The sequence below is a fragment of the Meriones unguiculatus genome, chromosome 5, assembly GCF_030254825.1.
Source record: "Meriones unguiculatus strain TT.TT164.6M chromosome 5, Bangor_MerUng_6.1, whole genome shotgun sequence".
Taxonomy (NCBI): Eukaryota; Metazoa; Chordata; class Mammalia; order Rodentia; family Muridae; genus Meriones; species Meriones unguiculatus.
The window spans coordinates 132837137-132862174 of NC_083353.1; the positions used below are offsets into that span (position 1 = coordinate 132837137).

Below are 25038 nucleotides of genomic sequence, written 5' to 3' on the forward strand. Positions count from 1 at the left end.
CCGTAACGGACGGTTAGTGCTGACTGACGGGATCTAGAGTCGCAGCAGACAGGCCTCAGGCATCTGCGAACAGGCATTTAGGTCGCTGGGACAATACCTAATTATCTCAGTTAGGGTGTTTGAGGGGGGAAACCCTCCGCAAGAGCGCTCTAGTCCATTTGTGGGTACAGTGTGACCGATTCCTTCAGACTGGCCCTACTGCCTTGACTTCCTGGCTACGGCAGAACCGTGAGCTAAAGCAAACCTTTCCTCCCACGAGCTGCTTTTGTTGGGGTGTTTTACCACAGCCGCTATAAAGAAACACAGAGGACCCCACACACAGGCTGGAGCACACAGGGGACAGGAAAAACACACAACAGTGACACAAAGACGGCACAGGTGCTTAGGGCATCTCTAGGGCAGGAAAGGAAACCATCTTTTTCACGGCTAGAAGCAGAGTGTTCTTACTGTTCCTGTCTCCACTGTGAAACCTGCGGAGTCAGTGAAGGGAGGCCAGGCTGGCAGAAGAGGCTCGCGAGAGGGCAGCCATGGACGCTGATAGCCCTGAGCGCGTCTGAAGAGTTCCCAAGCTCAGTCCCTGCGCTGTCACTAACACAGCTCTGGTGGCTCCCTTAGACATTCTTCTCGTCTCATGGCTGCTGTCTAGCTGGCTGATGGAGCCACAAGTCTAAGCCCAGTCACTACCCACCGTCAGGTTTGGCTCTTGGATTCGCACAGTGAACAGCACAGAACCGTAGAAAGGCTCAGACGTGGCCCTCCCCATTCCTTCTCACACCAGAGAAGTGGCCAGCATGAGTGCCTGCCATGGCTGCCCAAGCCTTCCACAAGTGCTTATCCACACAACAGCACAAACAACAAAAGCTATTTCACAAGCGTTTATGAGAATTAAATGAGGTACCAACGTTTAAAATAATATGGCGTTGCTTATACAAAGATATGATCAATGACCTCTGAGTTCCTTTACCCAGACAGGCTCTTTTGTTCATTATCCTTAAAACCAGGTCATGGTTGCCTGAACCAGTTTCAAACCTTCATCAAAGACGCATACGTCCCCACACTCTCTGTCAGTTCACCATGGCTTCTGTAAGAGAGAAGAGCAGAAATGAATAGGTGACTTTTGAATCATTGTACCTGAGACAGGGTCCTGTTCCGTCACTTAGAATGGCCTCAGGCTCAGAATGTACCTGCTCTACCTCCCAAGGGCTGGGACTCCAGGCCTGTGCCACCATGCCAGGCTCACTATAATCTTCCCCCCCCCCCCCCAGTTCACAGACCTGTGCTGCATCTGTTCACGCCCGCAAGCATTGCTTAGATAGCTGTTACACACAAGTACAGGCACACCAGCCTCTGGTTGACAGTCTTTAGACTCACACTGTGTGTGCAGCAGGAGGACAGAGACAAGGCAATCACCATTTGAGAGATGAGAAAATCAGACAAAGAAATGGCGGGCAGCAAGACTGGGCTGCATCTACTAAGAAATACCCTTGGTAGGACCTGAGAAGGCCCCTGGAGAAAATGACAGATGACGAGGACGTCCTTACCTGCCTTCTGACTGGACTCTGGGAGGAGGCCTCTTTTCCATCACTGTGGCCAATGGCTTCTCCTTCTGCAGCTTCTTCCTTGCACCCTTCACTGCTCCATGGTTGGGGAAGGTCCCTTTCTCCTTGTCTTTAGCAATGCATTCCTGTGTGTGCAGCAGAAGGTGGGAGCAGAGGCCGGTGCCTATTTGGGGTCAGGTGTTCTTTGACCCTGGCAAGAAAAGGAAATCCCATGGTTAGTGCGTAGTGTATTTCAGTCTGTCCCAAGTGAAAGAGTGTGAAGGGATGATGGGACGTACAAGAGGGAATGGGAGCATTAGTAACAAGATCCCAGCCTGACATCGCGGACATTCAGCAAGCACACAGGCTGAGGGTCTATTGCCAGCACTGGGCCACTGAGGGCGGCCTAAGAGAGCTTGTGCCACTGTACAGGGGGGGTGTGGGGGAAGAGAGGAGAGAGGGTAGGAAACAGGAGAGGGGGGAGAGGAGGGAAGAGAGGGGGAGAAGGGGAGGGAAGAGAGGGGGAGGGGGAGAGGGAGAAAAGGGGGGGAGGAAAGGGAGAGGGGAAAGGAAGAGAGGGGGAAGGGGGAGGAGAGAGAGGGAGAGGAAGAGGAGAGGGGGAGAGGGAGGAGAGGGGAAGGAAGGGAGAAGAGGGAGAGGGAAGGGGAGAGGAGAGGAGGGGAGGGAAGGGAAGAGGAAGGGGAGGTGAGGGAGGTGAGGAGAGGAGAGAGGAGAAGGAGACAGTCCATTTGGCAGCTTTGGGAAAGAAAAAGCAATGAATCAGAATGAGCCTCTTGCTTTCAAGGACCAGTTCAGTGACAGGTGTTATGCTGAGCACTGACTTGCATACTCAATCTTAGAAATCCTGTGAAGTGTTTGTTTATTCTAGAGTCACAGATGAGAAATTAATCCCAGAAAACTGTGCTCTCCCCAAGGCGTGTGATCTGTGCCAGGGAAGTGGCACAGCCAGCAGGAAGGTAGCTGTGAGGACCATGCGCCCTTCGTGGCATGCCTACATCCCTCACAGCCTGCCTCCCTGGGGACAAAATCTACGAGGCAAAGTTGCTGCTGGCCCCGAGAGTCAGGGTACCTTCTAATTCAGCATGGTCCTGTCAGGGCCTGGAAGTAACCCGGGTTGGCCTCCATCTTCCCGTCCAGCGCTGTCCTTGAGGTCCTCCGTGGAACCCCCTTAGGGACACAGCGTGAAAGGATGAGCAGTGAGGTGTGTGTCGTCCTTAGCATGGACTGCAGACGCTCACGTGAGCTCGAGTTCTGACAAGTGAAGTGTGCCAAGGGGTGTGGCTGCCCCCGCTGTGTGTGACAGAAGTAGCTCGGCACCTTCCTGTCTTTACACAGCTGGCTCAGGTACCCACGCTTCAGTTCGGAACTGCTGGTTCGGAGCCGTCTACCCCTTCCAGGCAGTCCTAAACACATGGTCATGCAACGGTCCAGAAACTAAGACCCCCAGACTGACTGTTCGCAGCCCATGGGATAAAGAGCAAAAAGTAAGGTCCTGATGGTTGTGGCGTGTGTGTGTGTGTGTGTGTGTGTGTGTGTCCATGTGTGAATTGCACGTGTGACTGTATTTTGGACTCCTAACTTCTTCGCTGTGACTCGCACTTGCTTGCCCCTGGCCTGGAGCTGACAGCACACCCCTGTACTCTAAGCCCACCGTGTGTCCTTTGGCTAAAGACCTCCCCATTTTCCGGCTTAGAGTCGAGGTCCTAACCACACCAGCACGGTGTGAAGAGGGCTCGGCGAGAGCAAAGGCTCCTGCTGGCGGAGGTTGTCAGTGACGCCTAGAAGACAAAGCCCACACCTGGACGCCTCTCACACCAGCGGCTTGGTCTCTGTCAGTGCGGCTGTGAGCTGGCACAGAAGCGCTGCACAGCTGGTGTGCCTGCTGTCCCAGCCCTGCTTTCTGGAGCCAGCGGCCACACGCCTCAGACACATCCACAGTGAGGAAGAGCCATCAGGACTCCATCACCACAGGGGAAAGCGCAAACACTTCAGGGAGTCATACACATCTCCTGAACAGCTGAAAGGCCCATCGTGGAGAACACCTTGACCGTGAGAGCACACATTTAGCTTGCTCATGACTGATCAAGGTTAGAACCGCAAAAGGCCGTCTCCAAGAGCCAAAATGACCGTTGTTGAGACTGACCCTGCTGACATTTTATATCCTTTTCTGTCCACACTGAGGACTGGCCAGCTTCCTAGCTGTCTTCAGAACTGTGGTGACACGGCCCGCAGGCCACTCCTGCATGTAGAAACGGGGACTCGGGCACAGAAGCGTGGCAACTGCTGGCTGCCTGTGGGGCTGTGCCCTTCCCTACCCCTCACCCGGCTCCAAGGACGTCTTTAATACTCGTTTGCCTGATGCCAATGGAATAAGATTTCTCTGACTACTGGATTTTGTTTTGATTTGAGGCCGGGTCTGATGCTGTCCAAGCTGGCCTCACACTGGCTCAGTAGAAAAGATGGCCTTGAACTCGAGTGTGGGATTACACGTGTGCATCACTGTCCCGGCTTCATGCGATGCTGTACATCAAACGCACAGAGGCCCTGTGCACGGTAGGCGAGCGTTCTGTCAGCCGAGCTGCAGCCAAAGCCCAGATTTAAGCCGGCCTAGCTGCACAGTCCTCCGAGGGTGGGGCAAAGGGAGCCTGTCTCTCCTGTTGCCTTAGGTTCAAAAATCACAGACTTTCTCTGCTCTTGACAGTTCCGGACATTCATCTCCATGAAAATTCCATCTTCTTAGTAGAGGTCAGAAACAAGATTATTGTCACTAAAATTTTGTTTTCAAGACGATAGAAAATATACTTTTGATCTAAGAATCGCGGTGTGGTGGGGAAGGCAGAGAATCGGCCCACTGAGCAAATGCAGGACTAAAAATGCTGTGCTCACCTCTTCCCCCTTTGTGTATAAATTAGCACTCTAAAAAAGTAATGAACATCCAGAGAAACAGCGCATAGGCTCATGCTACCCTCAACATTAAGTGCTGTTGACATCAGAGAAAGGGCACAGAAAATGTCTGTTTCCACAGATCACGTTCGCCTGATACTTTATTTTCGAATCACATTTTTGCTTCCATCTCTGTAACTGAGCCCATTAGGCAAGGCAGTAATTTCGTGTTGTTTGCTAAAGGCTGGTCACCCTGCCCTGAAAACCCTTATTTCTCATACAAAAAGTAGACACGGTCCCCATGAATAAATATGAAAGTGTTCTCACGGGCAAAGGGAGTGAGGCCAGAAGGAGGTGACTTAGCTGTGCTTTCTATCTCTGTAATGAACACCACCACCAAAAGCAGCTCAGGAGGAAGGGTTCCTTCTGCCTCCACACTACCATCTCTCCCTGAGGGAGTCAGGACAGGAGGTCAGGCAGGGCAGGAGCCTGGAGGCTGGAGCTAGAGGCCATGGAGGGTGCTGCTCCCCAGCTTGCTCCCTGTGGCTTGCTCAGCTGCTTTCTTACAGAAGCAGGACCACAGCCCAGGAGTGGTACCACCCACAATGGGCGGGCCCTCCCCATCAATCACTGATTAAGAGAATGCCCTTCAGGTCGGCCTTATCTTGGGATGGGATTTTCTCAGCTGAGGCTGGCTCCTCAGATGACTCCAGATGCCATAGAACCAGCCAGTACAGTGACTTTCACCCCTTCATCTCCAAGGCAAGGTTCAGGATACGCACCCACCTGATGACTAGGCACACCTTTTTCAGATGCTCCTAGAGTTAGGATCCAAATGACACCAAATGCATGAAATCAAGAGGAGGGCTCTTGGCTACAGAGACACCTTCATTGAAAAGACTAGTGTTTGTGCAAACCAGATTCTCAGTGCTAACACAGAAGACTCCAGGGCAAGGCAGGGCTCTGTGGTGTCATGAGGCACATGGCGTGTGGATTTCTGTTTCAGCTCTTTGAGAAAGTCAAGGAAGTCTGTCCAAACGTGCACGAGAAGATCAGGCCCATTTCTGCAGACCTCAACCAGCGCGACTTCGCCATCAGCAAGGAGGACATGCAGGAGCTGCTGTCCTGCACCAACATCATCTTCCACTGTGCGGCCACAGTGCGCTTCGATGCGCGCCTCAGGTGTGCCCTGCCGCCTGTCTGTCCGTCTCTCCATTTCCACATACCTTCTCTCTCATCATCAGCTCTGTCTCGCTATCTCTTTTCCTTCTCTCCTCTCCCCTTTTTCCTCTCTTTGCCTCTCTCTTCTCTCCCTGCTTCCCTCTCCTCTTTCTCTTCTCTCTTTCTCCTGTCTCTCTATGTGTCTAAGAATCTTTATAGAATCTGTAAAATTAAAAAGCAAAAAGGAAAGAAACCCCACAAAACATACTCCAATGAGAAGTTTAATAAGAAACTACAAAGAATCTTCAGAATGTCTCCATGTGCCTCTGTGCAGAGGGGACAGTGTATTTTGGGGTGCACACACTCGCATTTCTACCTGCTTCTGCAGTTTTGCAGATTTGGGCTCAACTTCAAAGAAAGGCTTTCCCGTTGGAGCATTCTGTGCCCTGCCCAGTGCTGCCGGAATGACAGTAGGCGTGGCATTGCTCATTTTTCTTTATTTTTTGATGACTTGAAAGTTTGGCATGTTTAAGTGCTTATTGATATTTTATTTTGTGAAATGTCTATTCATCTTGTTTTCTTATTTTGAACTGATTTTTTGTGATTTCAAGATGATGTGGAAGCTTCCACATATTAACTTTATCTTCTATTATTTCAATTTACCTTTGTCTTTCTACTGTTAGTTTTCCTTGAACTATTGTTGTTTTGTTTTTACAGGTAGGTCTGTGATCCATTTGAAGTGTTTTTATTAGTTCATTCGTTAACCTATTTATTCATTTATGTTGAGAAAGGGTCTCCTACATAGCCCTGGCTGTCCTGGAATTCGCTGCGTGGACCAGACAGGCCACGAGTTTACAAACATCTGCCTGCCTCTGCCTCCTGAGCACTGAGATCAAAGGTGTATGCCACCGCACCGGCCTGTTTTCAGTGCTTTTACTAACTGTGAAGAGGGAGAATGTGAGGACAGCAGCTTTTCTTTTCTCTACGGACGGTAGTTCTCAATGCTTATCAAAGGGTTTACTTTTCAGTCTATTTGAAGTAAAACTCTTGTCCTAAGCTACCTGCCATTGATCAAGCTTTCTCAGAAAATATCGCACCATTTTAAAATCCAATTCTGATTAGGCCATGAATATTCACAGTAAACTTTTAAAACAGAAATACTTTGCTTATTTTCATGTGGTGCCACTTAAATAAATTTAGCATATTTTTCCAAGTTATCTTCATATAGATTCACTTAGAAAAAGTTAAGACTTTCTTTTCACTATTTAAGGAATTATTAAAGCAAGAATTTTATAATCCAAATTATGTTTCCTTGCTCAGTCATCAACTCTGCTGACACCCTAAGCTATTCCACAGTAAAGAATTACAAAGAAAGGAATGCTTTAAAGTTTTGTACTTTTAATTTGTTTTTATGTTTTACTATTTTTGTTGAGAAAAACTTAACATTTTAAAACTTGTTTTCATTTGATAGAATATCTTTCCCCTTGCTCCATTTTATCAGACCCACGAAACTGATGATCCACTTATCTCAGTCCAGACGCCCACTGGAATGTGCCCTTCAGGCCGCTGTGTTCTCTGGGTTCATATAGATGTAGAAGCCTATGTTAGCGTTTTGCCATGATTTTTAGTAGCTATTTTACTGAATGGATCATCTGCGTTCTAATGCTTTGTTTCTTTTGATCATTTTCCAAATATATAATTCTGTGACATCACAGCCGGCATTGTGACGGGCGTTCAGTGGTTTACATGCTTGTTGGTTTTTGTTTTTCTCCAGTAAGAGGGTGGCTCCCTGTAGTGACCTCGGGGACTAGCCAGTGATGTCTGTGGCCTCGTCCTCACCCGGAAAGTCAGAATTGCTTCTGCTCACACTCATCATGGCTGTGGACAGAACCTGAAACGTTATCACGTCAGCAGTAAATTTCTTAAATGGAAAATAGAAAACAAAAAAAAAAGAGAGAGCTGGAGCGATGACACAGAGGCTGAGTGTGCGCCACTCGAGGGCCCCTGCTAGTTGGTTCCTAGCACCCATAGCATGTGGCTCACAACCGCCTGTGATCTAGTTCCAGGGTATCCAGTGCCTAGCAACGTGTGATCGTATAGCTTCTCTCTGGTCCCCTGCCGCAGGGTAAGCGTGTGTCCGCAGGGCGAATCTGGCTTCTTACTTCTTACCCTGAGTTTACACAGCTTTCTACGGTCGGCCGCACCTTAGGATTTGGCATCAGTCTTCCTGGTTGGCCTGATATTGACAAGAACTTGCACTGTTCTTCAAGTATCTACTCCTAGTTCCCTCCATGTTACTTGTATTTTGTATCTGAGTTAGGTTCTTGGTTTGTTGGGTTTTGTTCTTTTAGTGGTCATTTATGGAAGCCAGTTAATTCAAAGGATCATGTTTTTCTCTTGTTTTACTAATTAAAATAATGTAACCTCTAGACACAGTATTTAGTGCTTCAGTGTCTGGGACTAAGGACTCCACACATACCACAATTTCAAGTGTCAGGGGACCATGAAGCCATGGATCCACCTTTTCCCTCCTTGTCTCAGGATATGCCACCCAAACCTCACCGTTTACTGAAGTAGCTCTAGCCACTGCACACAGCCCAGTCAAAGGCAGATCTAGCAGCCTGGAGCAGCCCAGGCACAGTGTGGTACAGTTGCTGTGGGTCCTCTCGGTGGGTGTGCCAGGCATGGGGTGCCTGCGGTGGGGCAGGATCTGAGTTCCTCCCTTCTGCTTCTCTGCAGAGAAGCTGTGCAGCTCAATGTCACCGCCACCCAGCAGCTCCTGCTAATGGCCAGCCAGATGCCCAAGCTGGAGGCCTTCGTCCACATCTCTACCGCCTTCTCCAACTGCAACCTGAGCCACATAGATGAGGTCATCTACCCGTGTCCTGTGGAGCCCAGAAAGATCATCGACTCCATGGAGTGAGTAGGGTGGACTCGGGGACTGGGCAGCAGTGGGTGGTGCCCTCGGTTTCTCTGCACTGGTTAATGAAGTTACGGCATAGGACATTGTGAAAGCAAAGTGCTTTGGATAATGCTTTACCTTTCTCTGCTAGCTCCTTCTTCTAAAGAGAAATGGGCCCGCGCAGGGAAGGAAGGCGGAAACTTCATGTGTGTACTAGGAACTGATGTACAGGACCTGGAGCCAGGGCTTTGTGCATGGCGAGCGTATTCTCAGCCCTGAAAAGCCCCCAGGAAACGTCTGTCAGGCACAGGGCTGCAGAAACACTGGGCTGTGGACGTGGTCCTCACTCCCATGATCACATGATAAAGCATCTGTGAGAGAAGACAGGGAGCTGGCCCAAGATGGGTTCAAGTCATGGCTGGTAGCTCGCTAGCTGTGGAAATTGTTCTACAACTGTGTTAGCCTTTCTGACCTCCGTGGCCCTCTTTTGTTACCTTGCCTGTTGCTCTGATAATACACCCTGACAAACAACCTTTGGGGAAAGGGCTGATTTGGATTCACAGTTCTAGGGCACAGTCTGCCATGACAGAACAGCCATGGCTGCAGGAGAGAAGTGGCCACACTGACTCTGCCAGGGAATCATTTCATGCAATACCGTAGTTGAATTTAAAATCTGATGCTTTTTAAAAGCATCTAGCTACATGTTCAGAATGCTTCAGGATCCTTAAGCTTGCTGACGTAGCTGCTTTGTCCGTGGAGACACTGACATCTTCAAAGTTAAAAAACTACAGGTTTAAGACCTGAGGAAGGAGACAACACTGGGCTATCCTGACTGCATGAGACAGCTTGGAGGAGTCCCTGAGCTGGGAGGGGGGGTTGGCGGGGGGGGGGGAAGGCGGACACCCCTGAGCCGGGGCAGGGGAGGGCATACAGTCCTGGCTTGCTCTTGGACATGGGCTTTGCACTCATACACATGTTCCGTGGACACACTAATGAGATTTCCTGTAGGAGCAAAGACAGGGGTCATATGTGATGCTGCAAATGACATATCCGTGGAAATGACAAAGTATCTAGGTGGAGAAAGCAAGCTTTTAACTAAGGTAGGAGGAGGAGGCTTGTCCTTATGACCCTGGGATGGTTGTCTTCTGGAATTCAAACGGAAGGTGGATGTTTTCTTTGGCTGTTCCATGTCTTCTTGCTCTGCTGTGCAGTGCTGTTGCTGGAATATTTCTCTCTCCTGCAGGTGGTTGGATGACGCCATCATAGACGAGATCACCCCCAAGCTGATTGGGGACCGGCCCAACACCTACACCTACACCAAAGCCTTGGGAGAGATCGTGGTGCAGCAGGAGAGCGGAAACCTGAATGTGGCCATCGTCAGGCCGTCCATAGTGGGAGCAACCTGGCAGGAGCCGTTCCCGGTGAGCCCAGCACTTTCTGCCTTGCTTCAAGCCAGTGCCTTCAAACAAGCTTCTTTCTGGTATCCTCCTCTTCTGAAACCCTCCTCTTCCTCCTGCTCATACTTTCCCCTCTTCCTCCTTACACCTTCCTTTTTCCTCCCTTACACTTTCTTCTCTTACATCCTCCTCTTCCTCCTTCCTCACATCCTTTTTTGCTCACCCTTCTTTCTCCTTCTCTTCCTTTCTTCTTCCCTTATGTTCTTTATGTTTTTATTCACTTTACATACTTGTTGTAGCCACATCCCTCTTCCTCCTCCCCCCTTTCCCATCCAAACCAGATTATCAAATTGTATCGGGATTGAGCATGTCCTCTTCCCGTGACCTCTGTTCTTTACAACCAATCGGTTAGTATTACGAATGGGTGTGTGGGTGCGTACACATGCACACACACACACACACACACCCATACACCCATACACTCCTCACCCCCCCCAAACAGACTGGACTGCCCAAGGGTAACAGTCTTTTGAAATGAGTAACTGACAGAGATCTTTCTTTTAGGGTTGGGTGGATAACTTAAATGGCCCCAGCGGACTCATTGTTGCGGTAGGTACCGATGAGAAAGCAACCCCGAGACAAAGAACGGTGACCGACACCTTAGTGTTGACTCACGCTTCCTCGATCAAAAATGCACATGAATGCGGGCACGAGGGCAGTGGCCAGTCTAGAGCTGCTGCTCTAAAGGTGAAGGCAGCAGGGGCTGCAGTTCTGAGACAGAGGTCTCTGCCGTGGAGGGGTTTTCTTCCCACTGCTTTAGTAATGCAGCCAGTCAGGGATACAGGAAGGTGCCAGCCCCCGGGGGGGAGTACTCAGCGGGCACAGGGCCTGGTCCCACACCCCTGCAGCCCCGAGTGTGAGTCAGGGATGCAGTAAGGTGCCAGCCCCCTGGGGGGAGTACCCAGCGGGCACAGGGCCTGGTCCCGCACCCCTGCAGCCCCGAGTGTGAGTCAGGGATGCAGGAAGGTGCCAGCCCCTGGGGGGGTACTCAGCGGGCACAGGGCCTGGTCCCGCACCCCTGCAGCCCCGAGTGCGAGTGCTTTATAAGCTGAGTGCGTGGCAGCTCACACCTGCAATCCCCACCCCCGGGGGGGCAGAAGAGTGTCCAAGGCTTGCCCATCTCAAAAAACAAAACAAACAGCCCAAGTTATCCCAAAGACTACAGAATCCTTGACACTGAAATACACAAGCTTGTGGGTGTGTCCTGTCTGACCTTTGATGGCTTCCATTCCCAATCAATTAAAGGGCTAGGAGCAGTTTTATTACAGTGCACGCCAGCACACTAACCGAATCCCACCCATGCCACATCTGTTTAGTAGGCAAAGAACAGCAGCAGGTTTACACACGCACACACACACGTGCCTGCATGTGCCCGCCCGCCTGCGGCTCTCACAGAAGAGAGGCCTAGTGACCGACTCCCACACAGCGGCCAGTCCTAGCTGGGGTTTTGCATCTGGTTTCTGTCTTACGCTCCATCTCTCCCGAGCAGACTGGGAAAGGATTTCTTCGCTCCATAAAAGCGACTCCCATGGCGGTAGCAGACGTGATTCCGGTTGACACGGTCGTCAACCTCACCATAGCCGTGGGGTGGTACACGGCGGTGCACAGGTAAGCGCGCGTGCACACGCTTGGGGCGGCGAAGGCCACGTCAGCCACGATCAGCCCACGGGAGGTGATGGGCCAGTGTGTCGGGTTCCTAACAGACCCCGTGGAGGCTGAGGCGTGCAGACGCTGACTAACACCTGGCCACGGGTAATCCGTGGGAGTTTTGGAAAGGGTTTTCTATTCAGGATCTTAAAATAGTGTTGATGGGTCAAAGGGCAGCACAGGTTACTTTACTGAGCTGTAGCTCAGTTGCTCATAAAAGCCAGGAGATGAGACAGGAAATCCGGTGACACAAAGAAAAGGTGTGCGTGGGGCACCGCTAGCGAATGACCCCGTGAAAGGGGCTTCTCTCGTGCGAACTCACGCATGTGTGCGCCACAGGTCACACCTATTTGACACACTTTTTAAAGACTCTGAAAGCGCTGTGCGCTTACAGATGCGCAGGAACAGCGGAGCCGGCCTCTGTGCTCCTGTCCTTTCTCCTCCATTAGTGTCAGTTTCGTTGTACTTACTTACCTTTGACCTTATCTTCCAGACCTAAATCAACATTAATCTACCATTCCACATCTGGTAATCTCAATCCATGTAACTGGTATAAGATGGGTAAGTACTTTAACTCTCTAAGTGCCTAACTACCTGTCCTGCCCAGGGGAAAACAGAGCATGTCCTGCAGCCAGGAACAGGTGGGGAGGGAGCCAAAAGAAAACCAGAGAAAAATCTCTGCAATCTGTAAATGCGCTGCAGTTAGCCAGAACGCACAGTGATAGGAGATGGTCTGTGAGAACACGCACAGTCACACAGAATGAAAGTCTGAAAGGAGGGTTATAAAAACAAAGTTGGCAAAGGTTGACAGAGAACATCAATCAGCACGACCCCCCCCCGTGCCCTCCCAGCAGCCTTCCCCTGTTCTGCGCTCTGAGCATGTGGGTGAGCAGTGGCCAACTCACACACAGTCCAGCTGTCCCTGGCAGTGGCAGGGCTCCCCCGTCTGCAGCTGCCTCTTGACTGTGAAGTGCCTGCAGCCCCAAAGTGCTTTGCTGGTGACAGATCTCTTTCTAGGTCTGCCTAGGCCAACGGTATACAAATTCGCTGACTTGGAAGTTGCTTTTCTTACTAACATCTGAGATTTTACACACTAGCCATTGTGTTGATCTGACTCCCATTCAGAGCACACAGTTTTGTATTTGCAAAGATGCAAACACAAAATTATCTTCATAGATATTTCTTCTATGTTCTTTTCTTCATAAATCCAGTTTCTTACATCACATATTTAAATCAGAATTGATTTCAGAATAGTAAGATATTTATTTTTGCATCAGTAATGGAGAATATCTAAGACCCCCACCCACATAACTGTGTATTAATACACGCAAATAATCTGTTGTGAACTTGGGGCTGGACAGAGGGCCCACAGCTAAGATCACACGGACGATTGTGCATTGCTCTTGCAGAGGGTCTGGGCTGGTGACTGACATTGCCTGTAACTCCAGCTCCAGGGGATAGGATGCCTGCTGGAGTCTACAAGCACCTGTACTCAGGTGCACACACCCATACAAGCATGCATACACACAATTAAAAGTAAGATCGTTGCTGAAAAGAGCTCAGAGGATGTAGTAGTTCTTAAAATTCTCTTCCTGGAATTAGAGATGATTTAAAAAGAATCTAGGGTGCTCAACTCACAAGAGGCCCAGAGACAGTGAATGAGCTTCTTAGATTCATAACTTTGTTCCCTGAAATAAAAGTAAAAGCCTTGTCTTCTGTCTCTCTTCTGGGTGAATGACCATTCCCCTACTAATTTATAAAAGAAAATATAAGTAACAGTTGAAGATAAAACTAAAGCCAGAGTTCTTGATCAAAGAACGTAGGCAGTGCCAAGGAAAGCTGTATGTGCTTACATGAGCTCGCAGCCTCTGCTTTAGGAAACCCATACTACACAGTCCATTGGCTGTGGCTGTCACTGATGTGCTGCTGTCACCTGTGACGAAGGCAGTTCTTACAATGGAAGCATTTAACTGTCACTGGCTTACAGTGTCAGAGGCTTAGTCCATTGTCGCCATGGGAGAAACATGGCAGCAGGCATGGTAGGCATGGTGCCAGAAAGTAGTTAAGAGCTCCGTCCTGACATGCAGTGAGAGAGGGAGGGAGAGAGGTACCTTGGCCTGGCTTGCAGGGCTTTTTGAACCCTCCAAGCCTACCCCTAGTGACACTTCCTGCAACAATGCCACACCTATTCCAACAAAGACACACCTAATTCTTCCTCTTTGCTTCCAGGTGACTCAGCACTCAAATACATGAGCCTATGGGGCCATTCTCATTCAAACCACCACAGGTCTACTCAGTACCCAAGATCCTTGGGAATAAACTTAAATACCCAATGCTGACAGACTGAGGGAGGCAGCTCAGCTGTCCTCCACTGAGCTACACGGTAACTCTCTCCACGCCTTCCCTATCTGGGGAGTAGTACTGCAGAACAGCCAGGCCCTGCGGCTTGCTGACTGATAGTCTGTAACTTGAGGACCGTCAACTGCTGCACACACATGCTTTCCTTCCCCTCACACATGCTTGGGTGCCCACGTTCTTCATCCAGGGCCAAGCGGCTACATGTGAAGCCTAATGTAGTAGGATGTCGTTATCCACTAATTCAAGTTCCTTTAATTTGAAACTCATTTGTTTCATAGAAATGATCCAAATGCTTCTAACTGGAACCATTAGCAAAGTCACCATAGGCTGAACATTTGTTTCAAGTGACAGTGCAGAACAACTGACAGCTGGGTGGATGGACATGCAACATCCACTTATTTGTCTCCATTAGTGCCCTTCAAAAAGATTCATCTCTCCATATAGTTATTCTTTTTTTTTTTAATATATATGTATTAGTCACTTTGTATCCCAGCTGCACCCCCTCTCTCATCCCCTCCCAACCCGACATTCCCTCCCTCTTCTCCCATGCCCCTTCCCCAAGTCCACTGGTAGGAGAGGACCTCCTCCCCTTCCCTCTGACCCTAGTCTATCAGGTCTCATCAGGACTGGCTGCATTGTCTTCCTCTGTGGCCTGGTAAGGCTGCTCCCCACTCAGGGGGAGGTGATCAAAGAGCCAGCCGAGTTCATGTCATAGACAGTCCTTGTTTCCCTTACTAAGGAACCCATTTGGATACTGAGCTGCCATGGGCTACATCTGTGCAGGGGTTCTAGGTTATCTCCATGCATGGTCCTTGATTGGAATATCAGTCTCAGAAAAGACCCCTGGGCCCAGATTTCTTGGTTCTATTGCTCTCCTTGTGGAGCTCCTGTCTTCTCCAGGTCTTCCTATCTCCCCCTTCTTTCATAAGATTCCCTACACTCTGGCCAAAGTTTGGCTGTGAACCTCAGCATCTGCTTTGATACCCTGCTGGGTAGAGTCTTTCAGAGGCCCTCTGTGGTAGGCTCCTGTCCTGTTCCCTGTTTTCTCCCTGTTCTGATGTCCGTCCCATTTGCCTTTCTGAGTGAGGATTGATCACCTTCCCCAGGGTCCTCCTTCTTGCTTAGCTTCTTTAAGTGTACAGATTTTAGTATGTTTATCCTATATTATATACTGTGTGTGTCTGTTTCTGGGATACCTCACTCAGGATGATCTTTTCTAGATCCCGCCATTTGTCTGCAAATTTTACGATTTTCTTGTTTTTAATTGCTGAATAGTATTCCATTGTGTAAAGGTACCACAATTTCTGTATCCATTCCTCAGTTTGGGGACATCTAGGCTGTTTCCAGCTTTTGGCTATTACCAAGAGAGCTCCTTCGAACATGGTTGAGCAAATGTCCTTGTACACTTGAGCATATTTTGAATATATGCTTAGGAGTGGTATAGCTGGATCTTGAAGAAGCACTATTTCTAATAGTGCCAAGAAAACACCAGATTGCTTTCCAAAGTGGTTGTACCAATTTACATTCCCACCAGTAGGAGGAAAGTTCCCCTTTCTCCACATACTCTCCAGTACGTACTGTATTAGAGTTTTTGATCTTAGCCATTCTGATGGGTATAAGGTGAAATCTCAAGGTCATTTAATTTGCATTTCTCTGATGACTAAGGATGTCGAGCATTTCTTCTAAGTGTTTCTCTGCCATTTGATATTCTTCTATTGAGAATTCTCTGTTTAGCTCTGTACGCCATTTTTTTAATTGGGTTACTTGGTTTGTTGCTGTTTAACTACTTGAGTTCCTTATATTTTCTGGATATTAGTTTTGAAGCATTTTTTAAAATCAGATTTATACCTAGGACCTAAGAAATGTATATATTTTGTTATATATATGTATATATATATATATATTTTTTTTTCCCTTTCTTTGGTGGAGGGTTGAGACAGGGTTTTCTCTATGTAGCCTTGGCTGTCCTAGTACTCTGTAGATCAAGCTGGCCTCAAACTCACCTCCATCCATTTGCCTCTCTGAGTGCTGGGATTAAAAGTGTGAATCACTACACCCAGCTAGAAATACATTTTCTAATGGTTATTGGGGAGACATGAAATTGACTAGTGTATTGATCTTATACCCAGCTAAACTATCACAGGTTAATCATCTCCTAATCTAAATCTAAACTGCTCCAAGAATTCTGTTTCGGTGACATGAGGTCACTGTGAAACAACTAAGGGTCAAGATAGTCAGGAAATAGTCATTATGCATTACCAGGATACTCATTCATTCAGCCCAACAGCATTTACTGAGCACCACCAACTGCCTGCCAAACACGTCTTAAGGTCTGTGTAAGCACAAAAGTAAAAACTGTACAATGGATATGGTTAAGTGCAGAAGAAAAGTAGAGGGAGGTAAGAAGGTGCTTTCTGAGGTGGAGGCCAAGGAAACAGCATGTGACAGCTCAGCAAAGACCCGAGGGAAGTGAGGGCTTGTCAGACAGCTGAACCATCAATACGAAAGTTCTTTATTCACAGTCAAGGATAGGACGAGCACTTTGTCTCAAGCAAAAGCAACGAGAGGTAAATGATAAATTATGAACCCAGAAGGATGGGCACAGGAGGGAGGATGCAGGTAGATCCTGCAAGGCTTCATCCACACTGAACATTTTCTCTGAGAAAAAGATGCAGATGCTTCCCTCCAAATAACATTCTGAGCTGCATTTTCAAAGATTCACTAGAGCTGCTGCATGGAGGTCAGACTACTGGGCACAAGAGCCACAGAGTCCACCAGTGATGCTGGCCCCACTATTCCAAGCAACAGGGACAGCTCCTACCCACAATAACAGTGCAAATGGAAGGCCAGTTATTCTGATGGTCACTGTTAGGAGAGCTGCTGAACAAAGAGGAGGATCAAGATTACTCCAAAGGTTTGACTCACTGAAACAAGAAAACTGAATTCTCGTGTGGCAGTGCTGTAAAGTGTGTCAGGGAAATGCAGCTGGTGGTGGGAATGTAACGAGGTCCACGTTAGCCCTGTCAGATGTGAATGTTCACACAGAGGCAAATGAATTGTGGAGGAGCGTGCAGATGCACAGATGAGGCCAGTGCAAATGTCACAATTCCCTGTGTGTGTTTCTGTTCTTTTCTTTTTGTGGGTGCCTTTAAGTCACATGCTATGGCTTCATTTATGCTGCTGTCATTAAATACACCGACCAAAAACAACTCAAAGGAAGAAGGATTTATTTCGCTCACAGTTCTGCACAGCGTTACTTCTGACAAGGAACTAACCCTCAGCCAACTAAAGCATGATGGAAGACCCGGGCAAACTATGTTTGCTCACCTGCACAGGCTATGCTGGACTTTCTTACAGTCTAAGTCTACCTGTCTGGGTTCCTTACTTACGGCTCTATGCTGCGAAGAGACATCATGACCACAGCAGCTCTTGAAGAAAGCAATTCATGGCAACTGGCTTCCAGTTTCAGAGATGTAGTCTGTTATGGAGGAAACACTGAGGTCTGCAAGCAGTTAAGCTGTGGAGAAGTAGCTCAGAGTTCCTAAGCGGATCCGCATGCTCTGAACCTCAAAGCCCACCCCCAAGGACCATCCTTCCTCCAACAGAGTACACCTCCAACGAGGCCACACCTCCTAGTCCTTCTTAAGTAGTGGGGCTCAAGTATGAGCCTATGGGGCCATTCTTCTTCACACCTCCATACGAGAGTGGGCCGGGCCATCTGAGACCAATTAATATTCAAGAAAATCACATAGAGACATGCCTACATGCCAATCTGATAATGTTTCAATTGTTCCAAATAAATTTGTTTTTTGACCCAGGGTTTCTCTGTGTAGCCTGGCTGTCCTGGAACTCATTGTGTAGACCAGGCTGGCCTCGAACTCACAGAGATCCGCCTGCCTCTGCCTTGCAAGTGCTGGGGTGCTGGGATTAAAGGCATGTGCCACCACAATTTTTCAACTAACTTTCTCCTCTCTTTGAGTTAGAGCCAACCATGAACACGTATATTTTACATGTTGATTTCTGGGGAAGTATCATTTGAAGAACATCAATAACTGAATTACCACAGTAACTGATTAACTTCATCATAATTAAATAATGAACTGCATTGTTTAAAAGGATCCAATTAAGTTAAAACTGAATTTAAATGAACAAATAGGAAGTACTGCATCTACAAATGTTAAAAATTTAAGCTAATCTAAACAATATGAAAATGAAAAGACAATTCTAAAACCTCTGCACTATCTACAGTGACCCACCCAGGGAAACCCAGCTTTATAATGTTATGCCAGCCTTTGTTAAAAACATTTAACCTTAGGAAAAGCAACGCTCAAGAAACGCTCCCATGGCTCTGCAAGGATTCCTCCCGGCCTGCCTAGGGCCTGTTAGAGCAGACCTGAGAACCCAGAGCAGAACAAGCACAGCCTGTCCTTGGAGTGAACAAAAACTTCCTCCCTGTATCTGAGAGTAAATGTTTTAAGTGCACACCTATAATCCAGCCAGGAAGACATCTGTGAGTTTAAGGCCAGCCCTGGTCTACACAGTGAGTTTCATGACTACCAGAGCTGCATAGGGAGGCCACACGCCCAAAGGACCCATTCTTAGCAGTCACACTACTCACGTGTGCAGGCCTTCACCTGCCTGCACAGCCTCACCTCCTCACAAGCACAGCAAGCACTACCTGTCATTCCGCACAGCACAGCAGACACTGAAAACTTGACTGCTCTGGGATTTAGCACTTTCTCCTTTTGTTCCAGGGTTACAGGTCTTGGCGACCATGGAAAAGATCCCATTTGAGAGTGCTTTCAGAAGGCCGAACGCTGATTTTACCACCAACAGCTTCACCACGCAGTACTGGAACGCTGTCAGCCACCGCGCCCCCGCCATCATCTATGACTTCTACCTGAGGCTGACCGGGAGGAAACCCAGGTGAGAGGTGCAGCAGCGTTCAGAGGTCACTGCACAGTCCTCCCTGTGGCTGAGGACTGAGCAAGACAATGCCGCTTGTTAGACACACACACACACACACACACACACACACACACACACACACACGATACGCCAGCCTCACTCACTGGATGCAGTTGTGTGGCCACACTGCAGCAAGGACTCACGATGGTCACATTTTCACAGTTCAGCTCAGCTCACAGCTCAGCAAACAGCTCATAGCTCTCAGCACAGCTCTCAGCTCACCTCACAGATCAGTTCACAGCTCAGCTCTCAGCTCGCATCGCAGCACTCAACTCACAGCTCCAAGCTCCCAGCTCACTGGTCAAGTCACAGCTCACCTCCCAGCTCACAGGTCCTAGGTCACTGCTCTCAGCTCAGCTCACGCTTTCTCCACCGAAAGACGAGTGGGGGCAGAAGCGGCAGGGTAACAAGTGGGTCTCAACGTGGGTCACAAGCCCTGGGGTAGCGTAATCAGATACTTACATTGCAGCTGGCAGCGGTAGCAAACTGCAGTTGTGAAGTGCAGTGATTTTATGGTGGGGTCACCGTATGAAGAGCTGTGTTAACGGAGCACAGCAATAGGAAGTGTGAGAATACTAGTGTAGCAGGACGTGACCAAAGAAGGACGTGCAGGAAGCCTCTGCCACTACCACAAACTAGGGTTCTAACCACAAACGAGGGTTCTAACCCCGAGGGAGGCGAGGGGCCAAAGCCAGGCCAGCTGTCACCACCCAGCAGTGACAAGCACATCCCGTGACCTCCACAACCCACTAATCTCAAGCCAAACAGAGTAGGACTGGCCCTGCACACCCCTTTCTGAGTGGGAGGCCTTTCTGACACACCAGCATTCCCTGTACTAGCATAGGAAACTGGGACATGAGGCCATGTGCCTCACCTAGCTTTGCTCAACCACGTGAGGAGTCACTGTATGTGGAAAAACATCTGTGCAAATTTTATCCACTATAGATGGGAGGAGAGAACCACAGGCAGAAATTCTAAGTCATTCAGGTTAGGTCGGTTGAAGGGTTAGGAATGCCAGGATAACGCAAGGTTTGCTGAGTAAGAGAAAAGCAGAAGACAAAAAATTCAATTTACAATTTGTAAGAAACCAAACCATACTGGAGCAATGGGCTGCTGTTTTTCTGTGACATGAGGGTTTGTTTGTTTACATTGACTGTGTGCACACTCTTACTGCACAGGCGTGGAGGTCAGAGGGCACCTTGGCGAGGAAGGCTGGATCTCTCTACCACGTGTACTGTGAGGACTGAACCCAGATTGCTGGCCTTGGCAAGCACCTTTGCCCACTGAGCCACCTGTCCCTACAATAATCTTTACGACTCTTTATAGGACCAGTCAGACCCTGGAGGATGACATCAGAGCTAGGAGTCTGTCTTAAGGCCCTGGCTTCACTGATTTATCCAGGAGTCATAAATCTACTTTCTTCCTAGATCCCAACTCTTCTGTAAGAAGGGACAGTAGCCAAGTCTGTGTGTCATAAAGGTGCACAGAATGTGATAATCACTGTTTGACTACATTTTAAGATTTTTGTTACAGGTCTGTGTTTGTGTTGTATGTAAAAAAGGTCTATACCTAAGAGTAACATGTTGTAAAAATTACCTTAGTTCCAACACTTCTTGGATAGCGATGCACTCACTATGCCACTACTGTCCACAGAACATTTACATCTACTTCCTGAACAGGACATTTCCCATGATACGTGAGATATCTGTCAACAGTTCGTGGGAACCAAGAACAACACCAAATTCCCAGAGCACCACAATGTGTAATGGAACTATACTCTGGTAACTAGCAGAGCTTAACCACACTTTCGGCCCAGAGACCTATCTGGAGCGTTTCCTATGTGTTTGAACATAACCTTTCTCTGAAGTTAGCATGAAATAAATCCTAACTACTTCACAGTTCTAGGAGGCTTCTAGGAAGAGCTGGCTCGTGTTGTGAGCGTGGAGCTTAGCGTAGTCCACTGGAAGAAATGGAACTCAGGAGCAGTTCTCTAGGGTGGGTCCGGACAAGGGTGGCGTTTGAATGCTGACCCTCTTAAGCTGATGAACCATATTCAGAAAAATGCAGGCAAAGAGCTACCTATAAGGATGTAGTAAGAATCCGCAATTAGTATTTCCTAGAAGGGTCAGCACTGTGTCAGACAGATTAGGAATGTTACGTCTTTCTTCAAGTCTGAACTATAACCTGCTTTTGTTCCCCAAGTGATAACATATTCAACACTGCCAAAAGTTTATATACTAGGACCCGAGATCTTATTTTTGTTTTTACAAATTTAAGAACGTACAGTAAAAAGAAATTAGCTTTCTCAAGATCTGCCTCAAAATTAAAACCAAAAGCAATGTGTGGTAAGAAAGGAATGGGTGCTCTGAGAGGGTGTAAACTGCGTGGTAGACACGGGGAGAGTCATTCCCGTTCTGCTGGCTAACAGAATTAGATGGGAAGTGGGAGGAGAACACTAACTTTCACAGAAATGCAAAAACCCTTCTAGTATCACAGATAAATGTATTGCTCATACATGAAGGAAAATGTAAGATACCTTACAAAAGCTAAATGTGAAGCTGTAGAAACTGTCATTACTGTAAACTAGCCATAAGGGAGGTGACCCAAGAACACACACACGAAATCTGAGAGATTGGAGGCAAGAGGGACAAATTTTTGTTTTGGTTTTTTTAAGACAGTTTTACTGGCCTAGATTTAACTATACAGACAAAACTGATCTTGAAATAGTCTCCCTGCCATGGCCTCCCGAGGGTTGGCATTATTGTACTTCCTCAATGACAATGGCAGAAAAGGCAGTGGGTGGGCTGCCCCAGCTCCTATCTGGTCTTTCCCTCAGGATGACGAAGCTCATGAACCGGCTGCTGAAAACCATTTCCATGCTGGAGTATTTCATCAACAACAGCTGGGAATGGAGCACAAACAACACAGAGATGCTTCTGTCAGAGCTGAGTCCTGAGGATCAGAGAGTACGTATGACGTGACTGCAGTGCACCTTGGGAACTCCGAATTACAGTAGTGCCGGGTATACAGACAGATGGCTTTATCCTGAGAAAAGCAGGCAATAATGCTAGCACGCACAGGAAACAAGTCAGTGCAGCTAAGAGAGCTACTTGGTGGGCTATGATTTGACCTTCCTTGCTGCTGGGTAGTGGCACGCTGGATAACCCAGCGATGAGGAGACGGGGATAGCTGTGTGCCAGAGGATCACTGGCTAGCAGATCTAGCCATACTGATGAGCTCCAGTATCTACACTGGACAAGCGGCTGCCTGGCAGCCCAGAATAGCTCTTGCTTCGCAGGTATTCAACTTTGATGTGCGTCAGTTGAACTGGCTGGAATACATTGAAAATTATGTCCTGGGCGTGAAGAAGTATCTACTGAAAGAGGATCTGGCTGGTATCCCCAAAGCGAAGCAGCACCTGAGAAGGTAGGCACATACATTCCCTGGCATCTGTGAGGTGCTGCTGTTGACTGACCCCAGCAGGATGCATGTGACGTAGGGCAGTCAGCTTTCATGCAGCACCTAGGAGGAGGCTGGATTCCCACTTCTGAAGTGGTACAGACCCTGCACTCCAAACCATCCTGTGATGCACAACACTGAATGCAGATCTCACCTCACTCCTGAGGCAGGGATTCTTTCCGTTTCCCATCAACACGGAAGTATTCAAATAAGACAAAAATGTTGTTCATGGGAAAACACAGGAGCCAGGCTCGACGTTTGTTGCTTCTTGTGCACCTTATCACAGCGTGACCTAATACCCAAAGGGCAGGTCATACCACATGACTTGGAAAATCAGGTAACTACTAAAACTCCTTCCTACTTCTTTTAGTCAAAATTCCTGACACACAAGTTAGAGGATTCAGGTCACGATTCCTGCAGAAACCAAGGGGCTGCAGAGTTCACTGTTCACCCTCCAGCCAACAAGACAGTGAGGCTTCAAACTGTGCACAGGTGTGAGTATGCCTTCCACAGTGCCTGTGGGGGTGAAGGGACAACTTTGTGGAGTCAGATCCCTGCCTCTGACCCTTACACGTGTTCCCACTCAAGTTCCATACTCACTCCAGAAGGGCAATAAACTCCGCAGTCTCACTGGCCAGAGAGGATTTTTGGTATTAAAAGACCAGAACGTATTTCTAAAATATTACTTTCAACCGTGAACTATGATTGTGCAAGAGCTTCAGAGAAGTAGGGGAAGAGTAAGAAGCTAGGAAAACATGAAGGAAACCTGGTTAGTCATGAAACAGAAAATGAAAGACATGAAAAGAAAGGAGCAGCAAGCCCTGCCATGGGCTCAAGAGAGCCTGGTTCTGGCTGGTCACCACAGGGACATGACAGGCTGCAGGTGATGGAGGGGGGGTGGTGGTTGGGGCACATATATAACTTTTAGGCTGCAGGTCACACAACGGGTGCAGGCGTGGGGCCTAACAGTGCTCTGTCTCCTCCCTCAGGCTCCGGAACATCCACTACCTCTTTAACACGGTCCTGTTCCTCATCATCTGGCGCCTCCTCATAGCAAGGTCTCAGGTGGCCAGGAACGTCTGGTTCTTCATTGTGAGCTTCTGTTACAAGTTCCTCTCGTACTTCAGAGCCTCCAGCATGCTGAAGGCCTGAGACCACTCCACTAGCCCGTCATCTGGACCTCAGATACCTCTAAGGCAGAAAACTGTCTTACTCTAGAAAGTAAAGAGAAGCATACCCAAGCTTCCAGTCAAACTTGCCATCCATCTCCTCTCCTTCCTCCCTGTGTCTGTGGGGTTTCTAGGGTTTGTTCAGTGAGGAGTCAGCCTCTAGCTGTATACAAAGACACAACTTCCACCTCCCATCCTGATGGCCCCACTGTCCACATCACACGAGCAGGAAGCACCCTCTCCCTAACCTTAGCTTTCCCTTCGAGACAAAACAAAGTTCAGCTCAGTGAGCATGAAGCCCGCACGGCAGAGCCGAAGCAGGCTGGGGAAGCAGCCCTCGGCACTGAGGCAAAAGCTCACAGCCACTGTGAACGAGGGGACTCAATGTCCTCATGGTCCACAGAAGTGGCCTCTGTCCCAGCTGACCTGGGGGGGGGATGGAAACAGCGGGCTCATGTCTGCCATTTCTCACCATGTCCACATCTTGGCCCTGAAAGGAACAAACAGTGTAGGTACTCACCGAGGAAGAACTAATGAGCAAGGCCTAGGGCGTCTCATCCGAGTCGGTTCTTATGGTTCTGACATGATCCCTCACGTTTACTCTCCACTGTCCTGACAACCCTCTCCTGTTCTCATTTATCCATGTCGCCAAAGCCCTTCTTCAGGCCTCAGTCAGAAAGGCTGATGGGGAGGCAAGTTCCCAGACTACAACCACAGAAAAAACCCCTGATCTTTGCCAGTGAGGAAAGCAAAACTTCAAATAAAAATTGAAGTTCTAGTTCTGTCTTGAGGTGTGGAGTTGGAGGGGTCACCTGAGGCCCTTGTACCCCAGTCGTCCTAGCTGCACGGGAACTGTAGGCTACACAGAGTCAAAAGCAGAGTGAGCGTTCTGCTTAAGCATCTTGCATACACAGAAAAACCTGTATGCACTGAGATGAGGGGGCTCTGGGCTGCAGGGTCTCTGCACACTAAAAACAAGAATGTTCAAACAAAACATCTGGGGCCTAAAAGTGCGTGCCGCACAAATGACTGAGGACTGACTCAAGCAGGTGGTAAGTGCACGCTTAGGTTCTGGTGGCTGAAGCGCGTCTGGCACCCTGAAGGAACACGCTGGGCAGCCCTTCCTGGTACACTGCCTGCAACCTGGAGTAAGGTCAGTGACCACTCTCCAGGCCCAGCGCTGACACAAAGCCCCCGTGGATTCCCATGTGTGACATCCACAAGACACATGAAGACACAGTCACATAAAGACACAGCCAAGGATCCAGGACTAGATTAAGTAAGCTCCAGAACTCTGATGAGAGCAGCTCAGGATCCAGGACTAGATTAAGTAAGCTCCAGAACTCCGCTACCTTTTGATCACTGGTCCATCAAGCCAAGAACTCCAGGGAACGAGTGTTAGTGTGAACTTCCGATTAAATTAAACTGAATTTCCAACTCCTGTCTTCAGTGTTCCCTACCGATGAGCACTTCCT

The 25038-nt window shown here is 48.5% G+C and overlaps 1 protein-coding gene across 3 annotated transcripts in view; it reads left to right on the forward strand.

Moving 5' to 3' along the window:
* The window catches only part of Far2 (fatty acyl-CoA reductase 2), a 68712-nt gene extending 44371 nt beyond the window's left edge, over positions 1-24341 (forward strand). For all 3 annotated transcript variants that reach the window (XM_021659938.2, XM_060384529.1, XM_021659937.2), the window contains exons 3-12: positions 5449-5624; positions 8343-8522; positions 9749-9926; positions 10467-10511; positions 11452-11570; positions 12103-12170; positions 18722-18893; positions 21772-21901; positions 22234-22361; positions 23384-24341. In XM_021659938.2, coding sequence (XP_021515613.1) covers positions 5449-5624; positions 8343-8522; positions 9749-9926; positions 10467-10511; positions 11452-11570; positions 12103-12170; positions 18722-18893; positions 21772-21901; positions 22234-22361; positions 23384-23546 — 1359 coding nt within the window. In that variant the 3' untranslated portion in view covers positions 23547-24341. The remainder of the gene's footprint in view (positions 1-5448; positions 5625-8342; positions 8523-9748; positions 9927-10466; positions 10512-11451; positions 11571-12102; positions 12171-18721; positions 18894-21771; positions 21902-22233; positions 22362-23383) is intronic.
* Positions 24342-25038: the final 697 nt, after the last annotated feature.